Source organism: Ciconia boyciana, chromosome 13 (genome assembly GCF_034638445.1).
Source record: "Ciconia boyciana chromosome 13, ASM3463844v1, whole genome shotgun sequence".
In the NCBI taxonomy this organism is placed as follows: domain Eukaryota; kingdom Metazoa; phylum Chordata; class Aves; order Ciconiiformes; family Ciconiidae; genus Ciconia; species Ciconia boyciana.
Genome location: NC_132946.1, coordinates 7,109,693 through 7,132,921, shown reverse-complemented (window position 1 = coordinate 7,132,921; position 23,229 = coordinate 7,109,693). Strand labels below are relative to the sequence as shown.

At 36.3% G+C, this 23,229-nt stretch overlaps 1 protein-coding gene across 1 annotated transcript in view; it reads left to right on the top strand.

Annotated features, from left to right (window-relative positions):
- Positions 1–23,229, top strand: part of DNAAF5 (dynein axonemal assembly factor 5) — a 30,840-nt gene that overhangs the window by 5,457 nt on the left and 2,154 nt on the right. Inside the window, exons 5-11 of the mRNA XM_072877683.1 lie at positions 1,215–1,447; positions 4,377–4,589; positions 6,699–6,842; positions 11,815–11,983; positions 14,606–14,753; positions 20,224–20,374; positions 21,756–21,912. Coding sequence (XP_072733784.1) covers positions 1,215–1,447; positions 4,377–4,589; positions 6,699–6,842; positions 11,815–11,983; positions 14,606–14,753; positions 20,224–20,374; positions 21,756–21,912 — 1,215 coding nt within the window. The remainder of the gene's footprint in view (positions 1–1,214; positions 1,448–4,376; positions 4,590–6,698; positions 6,843–11,814; positions 11,984–14,605; positions 14,754–20,223; positions 20,375–21,755; positions 21,913–23,229) is intronic.

The window sequence follows — 23,229 nt, the reverse complement described above, 5'->3', positions numbered from 1 at the left end:
ATGTACAGTGTAAAGGAAAAAAAATTCTCCTGTAGAAAAAGTCACTTAAAAAGTTTATTGCAGTTCTTTGGAAAGCGCTGTCTTAGCTTTGTGTGAAGTACAGAAGTGGAGGCTTGATAGTTGCTTGTGATATTGGTCAAGTTGCTTCTCTGAGTCTCGGTGATTTATAAATGAGCCAAGATGTAAATTTGATTATTACTAGACAGGACAGTAAGCGTTTGTTGGGGAAGTTAAGTTTATATAGTTCTCTAGAGATCTGCATCCTCTACTGAGGTAGGGAATAGGTATTTGTAACGCTTTGGGGTTTTGTTTAAAAACAAAAAATAGCAACAACAGCAACGCACTTTCCACAAAATCTTTACAAATTAAATTTAATCTGGGAAAAAAAAAAGATTTTTTTTTTCCAACTCCTGTGTAATCTTTCACTTCATTTTGAAATGAGTTATTTAATATAAAAGTCAGACAGAGATTGAAGAGGCATATCAGAGTGAGCCGCTTTTCCTGAAAAGGCCTTAGCAAAGAGATTGTGTAATACCTGTGATTTTTAAAATAATATCGATTTTGTTGGCTTGATCTATTACACAGCACTTGTACAAGTCATAGTACCCTTTCTACTTTTAATTTGCTAGATACACTTTTAACCTTTTCCTTTAGAGGGCACAACTGACATTCTGTTTTACTGCAGTTCATGTCCCCTGCACTATTTGTAACTTCTGTCTTTCTTTTCCCCGCCAAATTACATTTAACTCAGTGATACCACAACGTTTGCATGCAAAAGTCTTTCTTCTGTTTTATCTCTCCGTGTTTCAGTTTATTTTTTTAATGGGATTTGTGTTGCTATGGAAATTAAAAGGAAATTATTAAGCTGTGTTTTCCAAAGTGGATAATGTCCCATATTCACGTTCTCTTTCTCTTCCCCTTCTGTAAACATTTTAAAACCCATAATCTAAGTCAACATCCAGTAATAAATACATACATTTTCAGAGCGCTGTGTGGAGTTTAAATTCTGCAATATATATTAAAGAAATGCAGCTTGCGCAGGTAAATTCCTCAGCAGCATTTGGAATATTTTGTTCCTTGCTGAAGCAGACACCCATAGCTCTTATCTCAGAGCCTTTAAACTTTTCTAAGGATTAATGTGCATTGACTTTTCCTTTGATATTTCTTTTTCCCTTTTTTGTTTTGGTTTGTTTGTTTGTTTGTTTGTTTTCTAGTGACTCGACCAGGACTAGGTTGTCGGGAGCTTGTGTCAAGAAACCTCTCCAAAATCCTTCCAGGTCTCTGTCATGATATAACAGACTGGGTTGAAAGCACAAGAATAAAAGCATCCCAGCTTCTGTATACATTATTGCTACATGCAGAGGATTACATAACACAACACATGGAGCTACTGCTTAGAACTTTGTACCAAGCATGCTTGGATGAGGAAAGTGATGTGGTTAAAAATGTAAGTTTACTCTGTTGAAGTATCTACCGTACACTGAATAAAGACCCTATCCTTTATAGTCTTGAGTCAGGCTTCTGAGGATTGACCTTACCTTAGGTCACTGGAAATTGCCCATGACTGAAGGATCAGGCTCAGGTTTTTATGGATGTTAAAAACGTGAACATTATACATACATACTGTGTTAAAATAAATGTATTATTGTATTACTGGTATGAAGACCAATAATAAAGTTATTTAAATACTCTTCAGTTAATATGCCAACCCCATGAAGCATTGATAACGATCTCTTTAAAAATCATAAGCAGTGGATTGTAGTATAAAAGCCTTGGAGCAATAAATTCAATTGAAAAAAATGTGCAGGTCATGCCCTTTCAAGTTAATTTCACTTATCTCCCCCTGCTGCATAATCCAACCATAATTCCAACCAAACATTGAGGTATGTTTATTACAGTGTTTGAATACTTGACTTAATGCTTGTAAAATGCCTTTTTTTTTTCCATGGTTTTTGTGAGGAATAACTAGTATCCTTTTTCCTAACAGTTGATGCTGTCAACACTTTGATCAACAGTATCAATAAACACATGTAGTTGAAGACATTAGATAAACTTAACAGAGGATAGACAGGTGATACAAACATTTTTACAATTTTAAGATAAAATCTTTTGTTTGTATTTCTACACAAGCAAGAGAACATATGTATAAAAAAAAAAATCCATGTAGCTTACTTTAAAGCTGCAAATTTTATTGGTTTGGGAAATTGGAAGAATGTGTTCTGCTTACTCAACACAAGTAGTCCAACCAATGTCAGAAAAGCTGATTTCCTAAATCAGGCTTTTCTTTAGGTTCCTGCTATCAGTTGAGCTATATAGACTGTGAAATCCATTTCTGAAATGATCCTTTTTATTTTTTTTCCTGCAGTTTCTTGTTGTCTTTAGTCTTTCTCAGTACTAACTGTTGTCTCTCTCCTTTAATTTTTCCTGAATTGTTCCTCCCCTTCCCCCCATTCTTACTGTTACCCGCTTCTACCTATTCCACCCCTGCCACCTCCCCTTTCAGAACCATCATCTGATCTCTAACCAGTGAGACTGAGCTTGTAAGATAAGCCAGTCATGCGCTGATCAATAGTAGAGAGAAGTAAACCTGGAATACTGTCAGAAGTCATCTTGTTTCAAAAAGGGGTATACGGGCCTTAGGAAATCAATGCCCCAGGGTTGAAGTAGGAGATATGCCACTGTGGGTATGCAGCTTTTCATGTTCCTTAGTGCTTGTATAAAATATGTAAGAAAACTTAAATAATTAGAAGAATAAACCCACATGGTCCTGCTGTCCTGGTCAAATTTCCCATCTAGTGCTTGTTGCTGTAAATATAAATTCAAAAGTGTGTGTTCAAGCAGCACATAGTTTTCCCTTTCCTTTTTTTGACCATACATGTCTTTCTCATAGAATTCCACCGCTAATCTTCTCGCAGGTGCTTCCAAGAGATTTATTCCCAATTAGGAGATGGTATTTGATTTTGCTCTTCCTTGTGCCAAAATTTAAGATTCAGCAACTTTTATTTGTGAATGCCTTTTATCTCCTTAGTGATGCTGCTTCCCAGGATACTGTGATTATCTCCTCTATCGCTTGTCACTGTAGAACCCATTTCAGAGCAGCCACCAACTTGGAAAATGTGTATGTCTTTCTCCAGCCTAATAATACCAAATGAGGTGTATAAGAGTAAAAGACCAGATGGTCTCTTACCCTTTTTTTCTTTTTTTTTCTTTTTTCTTTTTCCCCTGTTAAAATAAGTAGATAAATTGATCCATACAAATGCATAAATTTGTATTTTTGAACTGTTTAATTGTATTGTCCTTTTCCAGTTTTCAGAGCACTGACTCTTTTTGTTTCTCTGTGGCAAATATGGAGGAGGACAGGGTTCACATCTACATAGAATATGTTATAACTGTTTTGTTGAGTCTTCACCCTTGTGAAAAGAAACAGTTATATATAGTGCAGATTTAAACTATAGAATTCATGGCTACATGCTTCCATTGAGACTGAAAAACTAGGATGAGTCAAGTATTGATTAGGTTCAATTAAAAATCCATGGCTAAATCACTAGACTAAAAATTATATACAACGGGGAAATAAGCTTTCATGTTTGGGGAAATGAGCCAACCATTAAATAAATGGGTTAGGAAGAAGTGTTCCTGTTGCACAGGTAATGGCGCAGTAGTTGACTATATCTTTATTAATGCACCTGATTGTAAATGTTGGGCATCAGTCAGGGAGTAAGCTCTGGTGTGACAGTATTTCATGGGGAATACAACATATCGATGTGTCTACAAGGCAGAGATGGGATCAAAGAGCATGAGTATCATGTGGAATACATAGTAATTTAAGTCTTTTCAGTAAAAGAAGTAAGAGATTGAAAGCAGTGGGCAGTTCCCCCATGGCAGTGCTTCCACGCTAAACCAGATCTGTAATGTCAGTGTCAAAATATAGTACAATAACAAAAAAATTCCTCTTCCAGGGTTTTATTGTTGTTGCTTTTAATAGACGGGTGGTGGGTGTATTGAGAGCATTCCTCAGAACAGTATTTGGAGGACAAAACACTAAACCACTACATCTGCAACATCTGGTTATTCTAAGCTAGAGACTTTATTACACTGGAAGTTGTACACTTCATTTCTGTGCATTACTTTCTCATGGAAGTTTGTCTGATGCTGAGAAGAGTGCTTGCATGCCTTATTATGTGCTTACTGAACACATGTCAAGAAAATTTCTTCATGCATATAATCATTACTGAGCGAGTGGAAGAGGCCTACAAGGCAACTACTGAAGCATTTAAAATAACAGCTGGAATCATAAAAAGAAAAAGCCCGTGATATGTTGAATGGTCTTTGTGTTTTCAGGAAAATCCTCAAGTTATTCCTGTTCTTTTTTTCAGTGTGTGAAAGCAGCAGAATTGATTGGAACGTTTGTCAGCCCTAAGGTGTCGTTGAGGTTAATCACATCAGCCTTTGGGAAGACACCTAAGCCATCTTGTATCATGGTTCTAACTGCAGTGATTCGAGGTAGCCCAAAAGAAACCTTACAGCCTCATTTGACCGATCTTGGCAACACACTGTCACAAGCAGGAGTTTGTCAACGATCTGAAGAGGTAAGGATAACTGGAAAATACACAACAGACTACAATTTTAGACCAGTGGTTCTCCAACTTATTTTTTCCCTTGTTCTCCCTAAATGCTCCCATTCCTATCCCTCTCTTGCACACCTACCCCACCCTATCTCAGGATATAGTTGTGGACGTGTGTCTGAGACAAAACAGGAGCTTCCCTATGCTCCCTGGGCCATGTTGTGGTCTCCTGGCCAAATCTGCTATTCCCAAGAACTTGCTAGCAGTCCATCCTCTCAGCAGATGTGGGTTCAAGTTTGAGAACTGCTGTAAAAGCTGTTTAGTATGTACTGTACTAATAGAGGACTACCTTGGCTGATCCAGAGGGAGAATTTAAACCATGTTTTTGAAATGCCTTGTGTTCACAATCCAAACAAGAACATATATTTTGATCCTCATCAGTAAAAATGACTGAAAACTTTTTACAGTCCATAGTAATGGGCATGTCAGGTTTCCCAAGAAAGATTCCCTCTTAATATCTTCTTTGTTTTGTTTTGTATTATTATTGTTTTCCATCTTAAAAGGAAGGTACCAGTACTCTTACGTGTACATTTAGAAGCATGCTTTGTAAACTGTTGGGCCTGTTTGCTTCTCTTTAAGTGAGAATCTAGGAGGAAGACCTTTATAAATTAGAAATTTACTCCCAAGTGTACCCTTAACTAATGGCTGAGCCTGAAGACCATTTTCATTTTAGCATTTGAAGAATATTCATCAATTGCTATATAAGGAGGTGAGAGATTCTCTTCAACATGGAATGGAGATTTTTAACTTCCAGGGTTGTTTTTTTTCCTTTCAATTGCTCAGATGTGGAAATAGATCTGTTAGAGATGCACAAGAAGAATCCCTACAATTTCCCCCACAAATGAAAACCCAGCTTTCATTCTACCAAAAGTTTGTTAGGCCTCTGCTCTTAAGGTGACCAAAAAAGGGCCAGTGCTGTGCCTTCGGAAGACTCTGACTTCATGTCAGATGCAGACTTCCCTTTAAAACAGTTATTCATGTGTGTAGATTGAATCTAACATAATTGTCTTTTGGAGCCAATGTAAGATACACGTTTGAAGTTCTTCCCTCACTAGGTTTCTTCCCTAATGGAGTATGTACCAGTGATGCAGGAATTTAACCTTAATCTCCATGAAGCCTGTGATGATTAGGAACTCATATAACTGGAAGCACTATAACCTGATTGTTCAAATAACAATTCCCTGAAGTATATCTGCAAAATTTCTATGAGGTCTTAAGCTTACCACTTCCATTTGGCATTAGATACAATAGACACATTCATCTGCAGCCGAAGCGTTTGGCAGAATTGTTCTAGCCTTTGGTCTTGGAAAACAATCTTTCCCTACTTTAGACAGCGAATGCTGCATAGATGCTTTCGCTAAGGATTGACCATGTCCATGAGATTAATAACATTCATAGCTAACCTATTCCTAGACTTGATTTATTTTTTGGAAGTAAATTTATAAAAATGGCCTCTTCTGTTCATTGAATGTAATCTGACAGCTTCATGGAATATCTGATGCACTCTATCATAGAAGTTATTGCAAACTAACTGACAACAATATTGACTTCAGCTGGTATCAGTTGGATCAAGATAACATTAATTATATTTCATCAAATGAGATAAATTGGCCGAGATAAAAGCAGACACTTGGGTTTTCTTGGTTTATGTATTTAACCATTATTGTTCCATTCAAAATAGTCAAACATGGAATAATATTTGAAAGAGTTGTAACACATATGTTATTAATTAACAAATTGCACTTCAGAATGAGAAAGTACTATTGGTAAGCATTCCAAAATGCTTTGTTTTTATTCATAGTGGAACGATTGTGTGGTTAAGAGCAGGGTCATTTATTTTGTTAACTGGACAAGGTAAATGCAAACAAACAGTGTGGAAGATTATATCATATTCTATAAAAAGTAGAATGTAGGTAATCAAAAGAACTAACATGAAATTATCAATATGTTACCAATTTAGGGGATTATACAATGCTTAGATTTTATTATTGGCATTTCCCATATCTCTCCCTTAAAGGGAATGATATATTTTCTAACAAAACTTAATAAATTTATGCTTTTATTAAAAAATAGGTCTTTTATATGGAGCAGTTGCTTTATTGTGTAGAAGCATTGATTGAAGTATGCCAGGAAGACTGCAAAGAAATTACCTTGCAGCTAATGAAAGTTTTGGTGACAATAATGGCAATACCATGTTCTCAGGACCTTAAAGAAAAGGTAAACTATGAGCTGGTTTAATATTCTTGTTTTGTTTCTGATTTTTACTATTGATAAGACACTTTGGCTAAACAGAGCCATAATTATTTGTCTTACTGTTAGGTTTAAACCACAGAAATCCTTAACTAAGAGCTCATCCACAAAGATTGGTAGAGTTTGAAATTATTTGGTGTTGGGTGACCTTGACTGTACCCTCTGTCTGTCTCCTCATCTTTTTCCATAGCTGAAATTACTTTGGGTTTAGTCTGTTTAAAACAGATAAAGGCAACTTCTCCAGAAGACTAAATAATTAAAATCTTATTTGTAAGAGCTAAGAACTTGTACAATACTAGTAGTTTTGTTTGGGAATTGCTTGTTTTTCATCTGTATGTGTATAGCAATCTGTTTCAAAAATTATATAGAAATATAATAGTTAAACATTTAGATACACATATAACTTCAAATTAATCAGATTCACTCTGTTTGAAAGAAGCATGAGAGAATACTTGGATTCTGTGTTTAGTCATAAAACTGTTCTGCAAAGATCTATCCCTATGGCTTTGTTCTGGTGGTTACTTAATATTTAGAAGTCACTGTGAAGGCTGAAAGATCTATCAATGCTATCATTTGTCAGTCAAAATATCAATATTTCTGCTTTGCCACATCACAGTTCGTAGTTGTTAGGTGCTACATCTATTTCCAGACAACAGTTTGAAGATCTCAGTTTAATGTTGAGTCCTGCAAATCCACAGGGCTGTAATTAAAATTAGCAGCAACAGAGACTAGAGTCTTACATGTTCTTTCTTTTATGGAACTGGAAGACAGGGTAGTGCTAGGGTTAGGATGGGACTAAAGCTGAGGTTAAAGTCTAGGGTAACAGTGGTGCCAGAAGAGCTGAATGTACTGTTGCATCTTGCAAACACTGTAAGACTAGCACGTGCACTGATGTTTCTAAGGCAACTATTAGCTCCTACATGAGTGTGAATATCTGGTTAATATCTGAGTTTTGCTGACATAACAGGAAAGGATATTACTCGGGTAAGAAACTTAGGAGTTGGCCTTATTGCTACATCTTGTAAGGCTTGTTCACTGGCTGTGGGCTGTACCAGTGGGGAGTAATGGCTCATGGCTAGTCCAAGGTTGTGCGTCTCTCACTGTACATACTGTATATGATTAATACCAAAATTAAGTTTGGAGTTGGGTTTACAATTTGGGACAGCAGAGCTTGGAGAATTACGTTTCTTCATAACTTTGGTTGAAGGCTCATAAAGTTAGAATATGTGCTGGTTCTGAGAAGGGCCCTAGAATTCAGTTTTATTTTGTGGCCAAAAACACCCAGTATGGATCTGTAAGCTATAGTTACAACTAGATTTTTATTTTTTGTTTTAAAGTGTGTTTAGGTTAGGTTTCAGAATAGATGGATTGAAGTACATTACTGGAGCATGGGAAGCTCACAGTTGGATGAGGGCAGCCATTGGCCTAGGAGAACACTTTACTTGGGTGGATATTAGTCACTGGGCCATGGTTTAGGTAAAGTTTTGGGACAGGAAGTGTTCAAGAGTTTATGCTTGTTGCTGGATTCTGCAAAGCCTTGGGCATGCTCGTTGAACTGTTGATGCTTACTTTTTAGATGGGTATAAGTCACTGGATTATTGTTAATGCTAGGTTATACAGAGGAGCACACAAGTGGCCAGGAAAAAACTCAAATTTATTTTCTGACTATTAAAGAACAAGTCACCTATAGATCAGGAGCACTACTAGCCTTAAAAAGGTGATCGTTTTGTAATCATTTTTTTTACCTTTAGACAAAGATCAGACTGATTTTACAGTAGTTAACCTTTTTACCTCTTCACCAGAACCAAAAGTTTAAATGTTGCAGGAATGCTTTAAAATCAGGGACATCTGTAGATGCCCTGATAATAGATGAGCTTTTTTGGCTAAACATTATCTCACCCCCTTATTTCTCTCTTCCTCTTTCTTCTGCAAGCTAAATATCAAATAAATCAGCAAGCCATCCTCATGTAGTATAATTGTGACCTATCCAAGTTGTCTTTTTTCAAACGTACGCCTTAAATGCGATGGCTATTCTACTTCCTTTTCTCTTGCTCCCAGGCATGGTATTCCAAAGGCCTGTGTAGCATCAGTATTTATGGCCCCACAGCTGACAGGCTGCCTCCGAGGAGACATATGCTTAGAAAACTATTCCAAAAGAAGTAAAATAGAACAAAGCTTGAAACTAATATTGAAAAGACTTTGCAGGTCAAAGAGGTTCGGCACGAAGATCTCTCTCATGGAGAGCCAGTGCCAGAGTGGGATTTTTTGGGGGGTTGTTTTGGGTTTTTTTTTTAAACAAACAGTCTGTCTAAGTAAGCCTCAGACAGATGGATCTATGTTTTTCAGTATCTTGTCTGTTTAGCCCAACAGTGGTCTGTAAAGTCAGCAATGTCCATTTAAAACTTTACAAATTCATACTCCTACAAATAAAGAAGTTCCATGGAGATAAAGCCTGATTTTTCATATATGGAAAAATTGATCTCCGAAGATTATTAAAGGTTTAAGATGTTCCTGCAGTTACAGATGATTTTTAAAGTTGACAGTACTTTGGATGAGAACCCTTTTTCTCATTAGCCTGCCTTTCAGCTAGGCAGATAGAAAATCTGGCAACGAGATTACATAATTGCAATATTTCAAATTTATCACAAAGACAAATACGGCTTGATTTTATTTTTTTTTTCGCCCCAGTTACTGACTATTCTAGAACTTCAGAGTGAGCCGTACAACTTGCAGAAGGCAAGAAGTCCCTGTTAAAATAGCTTAAGACCATATAGAACAAATGTATTACATCTAGCTTTAGAAGTATAAATCTGTTCACAAAAGAAGTCTGTATTCAGGATGAAAAGATTTTGAGTATAAACAAATTATACAAAAATTTGCATTATAGAACTTCAATTCAGGCTTTACTATAAGGGGACAGAAGCTCACAGAGATAGCAGAGACCACAACTGATGTGACCTGATTGTGAACACTCACAATCTTGCTTGATTTTTTGGCCCCTTTGCTTTGTGTTCATCAGTGTTTCTGGTTGCTTAGGGCTAAGGAAAGATCAAGACCACCAACTGAGCACTTTGGCATCATGATGAGGAGTATGGTTTACAGCCCCAAATAGACAGAAACCCTATCAGTTGTTAGAGTCTGTTAAGCACATATTGAGCTTGTCAGTGATTTAACTGGTGACCTCAAGATAAGATTTTGTTTCATTACCAGTGGCCTGTGCTATCTTGGCTTTTCTTTTGGCACACGTTGATTATTAGCATGAAAATATTGTATCATTAAACTTGTTAGCTTTCAAATATAGGAAAAAATTCACCCTTGCTATTTTTTTTTTTTTTAATTGTGAGACACTTCTTAAGGAGAAGACATGCATCAGTCTATTGGCATATTTAATGTATTCTCTTTTTTTTTTAATTGCACTCCTGAAACTACTTAAAGAGTTTATTTTAAATCACCTGTGAACAATGTATTCTTTTGTGTCTCTTTTGTTCAATGGAAAAAAACATCTTGCCGATTCTGGTGGGGTTAATAATGGGGAACAGTTTCTGTCTTGACACATTCTGTCATGTAAAATGTTCCAATTGATTTACAGATAAATTAATATTTTACATATAAGTTATTCTGAGTTGTTTTGGCTGGTTGGCAAAATGCTTCCAGAGAGGAGAAATCTATTGTGCTTGAGGGAGGCAAACCTGCTTTAAGAGTAACCTTTGCCCTTAGCAAATCCGGATTATTTTTTTTTTTCCTAGAAATCTCATTTATTTTCTCCACATCTGGTACTTCCATAATAACATCTTTGTCTGGCAAGTGATTAGTCTGTAAAATTCTCAAGCTCCTAGACATGTTTCAGCTAACTTGTGCAGTTGAGTTCAGCTTAAAAATATTAAAAATATGACTACAATTTGTAGTTCCACTGAACCACTTAGAGTCAAATGATGTCACTCATAGCGCTGCACTACGTCTTTCCCTGCTAGAACTGGCCCTGCTGACGACATATGTTATTTCTCAGTGGAGTTTCTAATGGTGTCTTGCTCCCCATTCTTGATTCACTGTCCACTGAAATCACTAACACTATAGATGCTGCTTTCTGCATTATTTTTATATATATATATGCTTTTAATCTCTTCCTTAGAGAAGTTTTGTACCTCTGGTAGGAGTCTTCAGGAATTGTAAAAGCAAATTTTCCTTTGCTTTGAAATACATCTGCTACAAGTGATTAAGAAAATCTATATGCTTCCTTGCCAAGCATGATCATGTCTGGAATTCATTTAGTAGTTCTTTTATGTACATGTTTTATTTGCCTGTCTCGTAGAATAGTCTCAATGTAAACATGAAGAAGGTATTTCAGATATAACAGTGAGTTTTGGTACTTCTAAGCAACCAAAGTTGAGAATTTCAAAATGAACCTGCCCGGCTACTGTAAAGAGAGAGCATCTTGCATAATTAAAACTGGAAAAACATAAAAGAAGGGGGAGAGGGGAAATACCATGTCTTCTCTGAGCTGCAACAGCAATAGTTTTTGGAAGCTGCCATAGCCTGCTAGATGGGATTGTGAGAAATTCCCTCTATATTAATGTTTTAAAGCATTCTTAAATTAAGAAGAAAAATCACTACATCTGTAAAACTAGTAAGGGCTTTTTATGATGTGGTTAGTTTTTGGATAGGTTTTCACATGGATTAGAGATTCTTTTATTTTGCTGTTACATTGCTGTGTTCCTTATAATTTCATTTTGAAATCAGGACAAATGTTTCATTTTGATTTAAAGTTAATGGATGTGAGTATAGGCAGACATTAAATATCAATCTTGATTGTCCAAGTAGAAACTATGAAATCTTCTTGTGTCCCTTCTGTTCTTATAGTATAATTATGAGGTTTTAAAGTTTTTTCTTTTTTTTAATATTGTTTCAGTTAAGATAAAGTATTCTGTCTTTGTTTTAACAGGTAGAGGAAACAATGTCTTCATTAGCTGAAGTGCAGCAATTGGATGGTTTTCTTTATCTCTACAAACAGCATATAATTCAGCTTATGGAATGGGTTTCAGTATCATGTGATTGTTGGACATGCTATTCTCCAGAAATATTACAGTTAGATGTCATCGCAACTCATTCAGGTATGACTTATTCAGTAGTGTGATAGTTTACCCAGTTTTAAAAAAATAAAGTAATAATCTCCATAACCTGCAGACACATTGTGTTCTATCATGAATAGTGTAATATTCAGGGACTTCACAAGAATATGATGGAAAGCAAAACCGAAAATGTTGAAGCAGCTCAAATTCCAAAAGACTCCTTGGCTGCAAGGAGCATACTAATAGCACTTACATAAAAGTACAGTTTCAGGTAAATGAAACAGGTAAGGATTATGGGGAGATGAACTGATGTAGCTTATATGTCCAAAAATGTATCTATTGTTTCCATCTATTCACTAGTCTTATAAAAGAGACTGCCTATCTGTACAAACATTTCCTCACGTTCTTCAATACATTACTGTGTATAGATTAGTGAAACACTTTGGCGTACGTTTCACCTCAGTTCATACCTGCACAGTGAACATTCCTCTGATGCAGCTCTCCAGATTGCATCTACAGGCAAGGGATGCAGTGACAAGCAGTTCTTTTCACCTAGACACCCATTTTAAGATGATTAAAATGGAAAGTCCTGTTTTCTGTTTGTTAAAAAGGGGATGTAGACAGCCACTTCAGCTACGGTTGAAGTGTTATTATTGCTACGGAAGATAGTTAAATGTGGACAGATATGTTTTTAAGGGACTGTATCTTCTGCATTTAATCCTTGAACCTCAAAAAAAGCCTCCACAAACCTATGTGAAGCACCCACTTGCTGGGTTGTGCAGCAACTAGCATAAGTACTTTTTCTTTTTTTTCATCTGTGGAAAGAACAAAAAGTTTTTTCAGTGCAAGATCTGAGAGGCCAACTTTTCTGTATATTTGCGCTCCCATTTCCATGACTGAGGGACTTCTAGACGGTTGTCTCTGTTTTCCTTAATGCTAAATAAATCATCAAATGTCTGGGCAAACATTTTGGTTTGCACCCAACACTGGTAATACGCTATTGTCTGTGTTTTCTGTCTGACACAGCAGCTCCTAGAGCTGTTCTTTTTTTTTTTCCTTTCTTTTCATTCCCACACATAATGTTGTTTTTAATCAATTTAATCAGGTTTACTCATTTCAAATTTCTCAGTTTTTACTGTTTTTCAGGAATGTATGCTTAAGCTGAAATTAGCAATGTAGTTTATTGTGTTTATTTTCCATCTGTTGAATTTGCTGTTATCATTTTGATATAATAGTAGTATCTTTTAAATGTCTTAGAACTCACATGAAGCAATGAATTTTTAATAAATGCTGTGAAAATAAAGACCTATTTGTTGGCACAGAAATTTAGCAAACTGCAGTTCAACACCCTGTATTGCTTCAGTCTAGACAGTGAAGATTTGGAGGGTTTTATTATTATATTAAACATTAAATTTCCAGATATTATTAAATGCTAGTGAACTTGTTTTGCAATCTTGAATACTTCAATCTGTCCATTCCATGTGTGAGGAATATTCTTGTAATCAGAAATGCCAGTGTTGTGTCTCCTTCTGGGAGGATTTTCTGAGTTACTGTGGCTGAATGGAGTATGCATTACAAGGAAGCAAATCTGAAGAAGTTCCTAGAGAAAAGCAGTTTATTGCAAACAGAGAGCAGAAAGAGCATTCTACAGCAAGAAGCTTGCAAAATAAAGCACGTGTATAGTCTATATGTATTCTTCCTCTTTAAAACCGTGCAGATGTTAATCATTATCAAGCAGAAAGGCACAAACTTCCTTCTGTCTTGGGAAAATAATTTCTTCAAATGTTGGGATAACAGCTTAGGGCTTGGGGTTTTTTTAGTTGTTTAGTAGTGAAAACAGAATTCATCATAGGATGTGAAAATGTTAACAAACTAGAGAATGCATTTGGAAAATATTTTTATTTCAAATAGTAGCTTCTAAAATTCATTGTATTTTAGATTCTCTTGCAAATAATCATTATTTAAACATGGAGAAAGAATACTGCTGCAGTAATTCTATTATCCAAGTTTTGAGGCTGACCCTTTCAAACATGTCTTTTCCTGTGCCTCTGGGAGTCATTAACATCTTTCCTTGAATGCTGCACGTGGAAAAACTTGAAAGAAGAAAAAAGCATAACATCTTTCCTTGAATGCTGCACGTGGAAAAACTTGAAAGAAGAAAAAAGCATAGTTAATGCTGTTGTTTGGAGTGGTGTCATGGTCATACCAGATTCAGTATAATTTTTCATTAAGTTCGGTAAAACCGGAACTTTCTGCATAGCATCAAGCTTTCAGAGCTACATAGTGAACAGCATTAGTCCACCCAAAATGTCATCTTGTACCGCTGTTCCCAGCAACTAGCGGATGTCATTGATATGTCCACACTACATAATGCAAGGTACAGCAATACCAAGCTGGCTAAATGACATATGAGTAAACCGATCTTCAGGCAGCACCATGCTGCCGTGGCTAAGACTGTGGGTACCTGAGCCCATGGGGAGGTAGCTGGGGTATTTGTACACCACCTAATATGATATAACATGGATACATTAACAGCTGCCATGCAAGAGCGGAAAGTTAAGTACTATTTTAATACCAGGCATATTACAAATTTTAACGCACTCGCTAACATCTAAATAGAACTTATTAGTACTGTGAAATAAGTCTTACCTGTTTATTTTCTAGGTCCCGTCATAGGTGAAGCTCTGAATAACTTTATTCTCATTCTTAAGACATGTCTTCAGCCAAACAAAGATCCCCAGATGCGGTTAAAACTTTTCACTGTTTTATCACAGTTGCTCCAGAAAGCAAGTGAAACCATCAATTCTCAGGGGTAAGCAGAGTTCTAGTTTCACACAACTATTTGAACGCTACAGCGGCATTAAAAAGTAATGACCATGGTAGTTATTTAACCCCTATAATTGTGTCCATGTTAGCATGTCTGGGAGAAGAAAGACTTTCCCACCATCTTCTACAGCATATTTTTCTTGCTGTATTTTTTAACAATGCTTGGAAGGGCAGAGTGCAATAATTTTTTTTTTTTAATATATAAATAAATTGAAGTCTGGACTTCCTTCACTGTAGTTTTCCTACCTCTGCCACTACGGAGAATTAAAATGGATGTCATGCAGATCTGGATAGTTTTCAAAAAATAAAGACCTATAGTTGAAAAGAATATATGTTTGAAAGCTAAAATAGGGATTCTTAGGAAAGAAATATGGGGGAGGGGGGTAGTTGTGTTTTCTTTTTTTTTTTTTTCTTTTTCTCCTATCCAACTCCTAAATCCTTAAACTTTGCCTGTAGTCATTGTAAGGGAACAATAAAACACCCCCAAAAATGGGCATTCAGAAATGCCCATGATATAGCATGGTGTTTAAAAAGCATTAAACTAAATGTTTGATAAGTAGTTACTATTACTGTTAGTGACTGATGATGGAAGTCTCCTGTTGCTTGCCACTATTTATGCATTGCAAGTATGATCTAACTATAATTTACAGTGCTTATAAAACCCCTCCATTTATAACAATCCCAACAGTGGAGCTCTTTTGTCATTATTAATTTAGCCCTACTAGTAGTGCAAACACTTCTGCAAAGTTGTCCTGAATACGTAAACTATATCTACTCGGCTTTTCCCAGTGCTTGATGCAGTTAGTATGTAAATGTATTCTGATGCAGATTTTTTTCATTTTTAACTCTTTAAAAAGACAAAAAAAAAATCACAAGAAGCATTCTTCCTAAAAGTACTTTGATAGCAATGGTCATTTATACTTAAAAGTTTTTTCATTATTCTGATGAGCAAATTGGCATTCAGTGGGCATTCTGGTATGTTGAACATTCATTCAGGTTCCATGAGACCATGGCAGCGTGAACGTAGATGTATTTTTACCATTTTTAGATATATTTAGTATGTTCATGGCCTGCATCCTGTAATGTAGCAGGGGAGGAACCCTGGTGTTCCCATTCAGTGGGGGATTCCCGGTAAGCTGAAGAATTTCTGCTAATGCATCCCCTAATAGATTTTGAGCTAGGGTGCTTAAGATGGAATATAATGAAGCTGTCCTTTTTTAACTGAAAGCTTTTGTGCCAAGTGTGGTGTTGTCTGTTTCCATATTTTCAGGATCCAGTATTAAAATCCCTATTCATATGAAAAATCTCTTTGTAGTCAGTGGATTACTTGTTTAAATAATTATGTAACTGAGTGGTAGTTACAAGATCACTCTAGATATGCAAGAATCTTCCTGAAAGAAAGAAAGAAGGAAAAGCACTTTGAAAAATATTTTAAGTGTTCCAGGATCTGACTGTTTGTTGTAAGCTAATCTGTTATATCTCGGATCTGTATCATCTAGCTGAGAACGCAAGGACTGTGGAGCCAAGAAATGTCATCTCGTGTTCTGTGGTGCCCTGAACACAACAATAATGCTTATTAAGTGTGTAATAACGTATTTCAGTCTAAAAATGGGATAATGCAACTCTCTCCTATCTATTTATTTTCTTTTATGGCCTGATTTTACTGTCCTTTATTTAGTGCAGAATACGTTATTAGCTCCTGTCCATCTACCACACACATACATTTATTATATTCTACATTTGTTTTTAAAACATTAAATATATTCATTCTTTTAAAGTATCTAATCGAATTCAGACCTGGTCAACAAGTTAGTCTCACTGGCATTTCTTCTCTGTACGTTTTCAGTTATCTGGTTTCCTGCTCTTCCTCCTCAGAAATAGCGTTACAGATTACAGCAGAATAGAATTTGAAGAATTGAGTTAAATTCTCTGTTCTGCCTCTCATTTGTGATCTACAGAAAATAATTTAGGCTGCATCTAAGCAGTATGCCAGGTACATTACATGGCGTGCTACAGAGTCCTGACCTGCAATGTTCCTGACTAGGGTGGCTAGGAGGTAGAAAGGACTTCTCCATTAACAGTCTTATTCATTCTTTGTTTCTCGCCTGTACAGTAGGACTGGTAGCACTTCTTTATCTGAAAGTCTCTGAAGTGCTCAGGTGAGTATATTAAGTTAGATCATGTAGATACTGCTGATAGAGAGAGATGATCAGTACAGGACCACATGGAGAACATCATCAAAGAGTAAACTTTTGTTTTCGCAGTAGTTAAAGTAAGTAGGATGAATAAAAAAATCTTTCATCTACAACCCGGTCATTTGTATAAATAATGGAGCCAAAGAGGGGAAAAACAAAACCAACCCAGTGAGCTGTCAGCTTCATAAGATTCCCAGGAAAGGGAAATTACCAGTGTGGAAAAAATAGAAGAATACGTTTCAAAGTAATACTCTCAGCAAATATAGCCACACATCACACCGGCTCTCCGCAGATAGATGGAAGTTCTTTTGCTCAGGGCAGTGTGAGTGAATGGCCTTTTGTCAAGATTAGATATATCCAATGAGGTTAATAGACCTGTTTGTACGAAGAACACTCCTGGCTAAGGATGGCCCAGTCTAACTCATAATGAGGCGCTCTGTCCTCTGAGAACAAGAGCAATGCAATGGATTTTCCCAGTAGATTTATCTTCAGAAACTAAAAAGCAGTAGAGGGAGTTAAATGACTCTTTGAAGTCTTGATGCTACTTACCATTATAACAGCCAATGCTTTAATGTAGGAAGTAACATGTAAAGTTTTTGTGTTTGAAGAGTTATTTGCAAAACATTTTTGGAGATTTTTATTTGTAAAAGCAAATGCAGTTTTGTTTTGAATTACCTGGATTTAGGATGTTAAGTTTGGAAAAAACAAAAGCATACACACAAAAAACCCAAAACATAACAATCCACAAACATAAAAAGCCAAGTGCAGCAGTGCCATAACAGCAGAAAAGGAGGCAATCCAGAACAAAAATGTATAAAAAAATAATTAACATGGAATGAAAGTTTAAGTATATAAGTCCATAAAATGGGGGTAGCAATTTTAATGTAAACCCAAGCTCTGCTTTTTATATCTGCATGAGAGCTATTGTATTATTGTATGCACAGATCACGTTTTAGTTATTTCATATCCAGTTGGGAATAAAATCTCAACTTTGTAAATACAAATAGCACAGACGGGGTATGTTTTTTCAGGGAAATGACTCACTTTTAGAATTAAGTTAGATTTACAACAGTAAGATCTGAAAACGGAAAGAGGGAGAATTTAATTGCAACAGCAAAAAATACATCTTAATGGTAATGAGAGATAGTGTGGTGAAGTAGTAATAAGTTCTGGTTACACAATCGCATTCACTGCTGGCAGTAATTTGTTTAGCTCCTTAAAAACATTCTAACAGTTTAGATAGGAAGGCTTTCAGTTATTATGCTAAACACAGTTGTGTGGTCATCTAATTTTGTTTGAGTCTGACATGATTGAGTCAGATAATTGCCAGATATTGCTTTACTGATTCTGTTTCAAGGCACTAGAACAAACAGTCTCACAAATAGCATAGCATTACGGTTAACATAATGCTGATGGAATTTACCTTTATGTTTTGACAGACTGGATTTTCTTTGCAGTTTAACAGAAGGCTTTATTAAAAACAGAAGCAGCTACTGATCAGATAGCACAGTAGCACAGATAGCACAAAGCTTTTTTTAGCTTTGGAGCTAAAAGGAAATTTGGAATGATGGTGATCATTAGTTGTATTTTTTTTTTCTGGCAACTTTTTGAATAGAATATTATTAATTTTCAAAAATGTGTTTAAAATAATAAATCTAAAGGGTTTTGACAAATTTAGATGTGTTTAATGGGACATCAGGTTTCTTGTTATTACTGAATCTTAAGTGCCATCTGCTGGACAAGAGGCAAGAATGGATCTTGGACTTTCTCAGACACAGAGCGCTCCCTTGGCCAAGGGGCTGAGCAGCAGCCAGGTGTATCTATTTTCATCATGTTGAAGATGGAGATTTTCAGTTTTGTGTATGTGCAATAGATAATTAAGGGCTGTCAGGCTAGCTGGTCATACTTTAGTCAGATTACACCTGGATGACACGGTCTAACTGCAGTGGGTAAAGGGTAGTTACAGCAAAGAAGTAGATACAATTACATTGCTTATTACATTAATACAATATTATTATGGAATTTTTTACTGCTGGATTATCATTACTGGATGATTTTGTTTTGTTGTTGGGCTTGGGGTTTTTTTGGGTTTTTTAAAAGTACTTAGTGATAATTGTTTATTGTTAACATCTACCCATTATGTTCCTCCTGTGGCTTGGCACATCTGTGTAGGAGCCATTTACTCATCCTGGAAATGTAGAACTTCTGTCGAAAAGTCAGCAACAGCTTCTTCCCTTTCTGCCAAGCACCAGGGTGGGGATGTGCTGTTTTGCACTCAGGTGGCCGCAGTCCAGGTCTGCAGGAAGTTTGAGTGGAGTGGGACACAAGTCAAGGTAGATTTAGCCTGTTACTTGTCAATCTGTTTTGCACGCTGCCAGCTGCTTTTTAAGGCAGAGTGGCACAGTGAATAACCTGAGCCTTAGTCATCTAGTCACAGCCAGGCACGCATGTCTCTTGGATGCAGCAAAGTTTTTTTTTAACTTGTGTGTAAGATCTACATCTTTTCCTCTTAATTTAAAATTGTTTGAGCTCGAATTAAATGGGTGTGAGGGAATACTGCCTATTGCAATTGCTGACTCTCGCAGCAACTTTTAGCATTATAATAGCCCATTCAGTAGAGGAAGAGGAAGAAGCATCAGCAAAAATATCACAGATTTGTGTGTTTGTAATGAAAGCAAACTAGTATTGGGACTGGCACCATCAGAAAATCCGACAGACCTCTCATCCTTGAGGGAGACGAGTTTCTGAGCCAAGGGAATGCTGAAGTATTCCGTGCAGACTCCCTGCAGTATCAGTAGTTCAGGTCTCATCAATAGCATTCATACTTTTCACGTTATAAATACTTTTCACTGGACAGCCTCAAAGGGCCTTACAAATATTAATGAATCCTCACAGCGTTCATATGGGGTGTTATCTCCACTTCACAGCCGGAGAAAATGAGACAGAGAGAAGGTAAGTAGTTTACCAAGATAACACAGTGAGTCATGGGCATCGTCTGAAGTGGGAGAAAGTCTGGCCTCCCCTTTCCATGAATGTTAGGTATTTGTTTAAATATTATCTAGAAAAATTAAGTTATGAAAAGCTTATCACATACATTATAATCACATTGGCTTATAAGATTTAATTTATTTTTTTACAGAGTCTTTTTTTTTTCCTTTTTCTGCCTATGTTTCTATGACAGAAAATTCTCTTTTACAACCTGTCAGTCTCTTTATCACTTTCTCATGAACCTTTATTTTGCTTTCTTATTTTTGGCTTCAGGCTGTTCCCTAGCTACCTTGAGACTGTGATAAAAGACATCCTGGCTCCTAATCTGCAGTGGCATGCTGGAAGAACAGCAGCTGCCATCCGCACTACAGCTGTATCATGCCTTTGGGCTCTTACTCACTGTGAAATGCTTTCGCCAAAAGAGGTAAATTCTCTCTTTCTCATCAAATGTACTTTGAAATCTTAGGCAGGAGCACGGAATAAATGCAAGGGGGAAAAAAAGAATAAATCCTTATTGTAAGTAATATTTTCAGATGGACATATAGTTTTCATAATAAAATTCATTAACTGTAATTGAGTATTAATAATTGAAATTATCAGTAGTGGAGGGATAATGATACCCTGATAAGAGACCTGAGGCCAGCAATATGGTGAGCTTTAGAACTCACCATTGTCAAATTTTGTAGATCTTTGTTCTAGCATAATGTCAGTTCTGTAGCACAAAATACTAACCACTATTATTAGCACAGCAACTTGGGTACTTGACATTATTGGACCCCTAGCCAGCACTGGAGCTAGCCAGGACATGCTTTTCTGTAATGTGGCAAAACCAAGTTTTCTGGTTGCCTTGGAGCCCACAGGTCCATTGAGGGAAAAAAAATCTAAAAGATTCCTGGGAAGGGAAGGAGGACTTGAGATGGAACTTGAAGGGTATCTGTAGAAACTGAAGTAGAGAGCTAACAAGGAGTGCACGTAAAGAAGTGTTACCCACCCTAGTGATTAAGGATTAATTGAATCTGAGGGGTTTTTTGAAGCTTATTTGCTAACAGAAATAGCGTTTGGAAAGGATGCACTGGAAATGTGTTAAATATAAGGGCATTTTTTAAAAATAAATGGAATTAAAATGTTTTAAATGTTCATAGTCTTTATTGTCTTTCTAACAGACCTTAATTGAACAAAGTGCTTAAACACATGTAACTGGTTGAGTTCACATATGCGAAAACATTTATATCAGAGACTATTAACTATTCTAATTAAACAGTTTTTCTGAATCAGTGCCTTAATGCCTTTTTTGCATTAATGTATATGAAATGTACATATTAAATTGGACATATTAATGTACATATTAATTGTACATATTAAAGTCAAATTATGAAACTCACTAAAACATTGTAATACAACAGTCTTTACTTAAAAGCTTCCTTTTAGAATAAGAGCACCATCTACTGGTACATACACATCATCCTCATCTCCAAATTATTTCAAGTCTTGCCAACAGTTTTTTAAAAATAAAAAGGCAAGTACGTTTAAAGCTTTTAGAAGTTACATAAAATTCATCTGCATATATACTGAGCATTCATGAACTGGATGATCGACTGGTAGATTTTCATTTCCCAAGCTTGCTTAGAGGCAAAAATAGAGCTGTGTAACTTCCAAGATTTTCAGGTTAACTTTTATAGTTAACTTTTTAAATTAAGCAAGCCAGTATCGGTCAGACCCAATGGTAACTGATGTAACCAATAAGCATATTGTTTTGGAGTGACTGAAAAGCTGTTGTTCTTCTGTGCTTTTCCTGTTAATTGTAGATCTTAAAAGTCAAAGATGGGCTAATGCCCCAAATTATTGCTGCCATGGATGAAGACTCTAAAATTACTCGACTGATGGCTTGTCGTATTGTTGGCGTTTTTTTAAAAGTCTGCGGGGAGCAGTTTGATGAAGATAAATTTACCAACACTTACACAGGTAAGTGTAAAAGTTTAATTTTTTTTTTTTTTAATCAACATCTCCGTGTTGAAGAATTACAGTTGCTTTTTTACCTGAAGTATCATAGTTAGCTTTTAAGGATGAAAAGCATCGTGCTGCAGCAGTAGGCAGATTCACTGTATAGCTTTAGGATTCACTGTGCAGGTTGTCCACCTCACTGGCAGATTCACTGCAGCTGATAATACAGACTAGGGAATGACCAAAACTGCTGTATGTCACTACGGCATCTGGCTTTAATCCCACGTAAAGAGCAAAAAGCCTTTAAACAGTTTGAGGTGCGAACAGGGGCAGATTATATGTAGACTGGGTTTCTCAGCCATTCTTATTTCACTCCCATACACATATTCTAATGCTATTTCTGTGTTCTCTTATCTGGTATTTTAACTATTCGGGTAGTTCTCCCCCAGAGTAATTTTATAGATATTAAGGAAATGGAAAAAGTAATGTGCTGCACAAAGTCATACCATTAGCAGCATTTTTGTGTATGAGAGGCAATTTAATGTCTTAAGCCTGCAGAGACTAAGACATGGTCTTAAACTGATACATGAGACTGCTTAAAGTGTATAAAGTACACATACACATTTTAGAAAATCAAGGTGTAAAACACCTGAGTAGGTGTTGTTGAGTGTGACTCCAACAGCACTTGCTTTTTGCAAGGCCTTCCTGTAGTAGCTTTTTAACTGCAGTATTTCATTTCATCGAGGTGGTGTACTGCAGACAAGTTAATGTCCCTTGGAAATGCCCTCGCTCCCAGCTGAGCAGAACTGAGCAGTATTCCCAACGTTATTATGCATTAGACCACTAGATGGAACTTCACTCGGTATTACGGTCCTTGCAAGGCTGGCCGGTATTTCATCTGCGTTGCTTCCTAGTTTAGACTATATGAAATAATGTTCTAACTATAGTGAAAGCAGAACAGTAATGCATTATATAAATGGTAGTCACATTGTTCTCCTTGCTGTGTTTCAGAGTGCCAAGAGCAAACCATTTCATTGTACCATAAATAGACCTGAATAGGTAGTGGGTTGGTTTTTTATTTAAAAAAAAAAAAGGGAAGAAGAAAACCCTGATCTGGAGTGCTGTAATGTCAAATAGAGATTATCTGTAATGCTTCTTAGGATGACGTTTAAATGCTAAACAATGAATCAGGAGAAGTACAGTCTATGCTATGTAACAGGATTTATGTGCTCAGAGAGATATACAAATAAATCGGACTTTCCCAAACTCAGCATCTTAATGGCTGATAGTTTTTCTTACATGGCACGGTAGAAATCTAACAACAAACATTTTTATTTT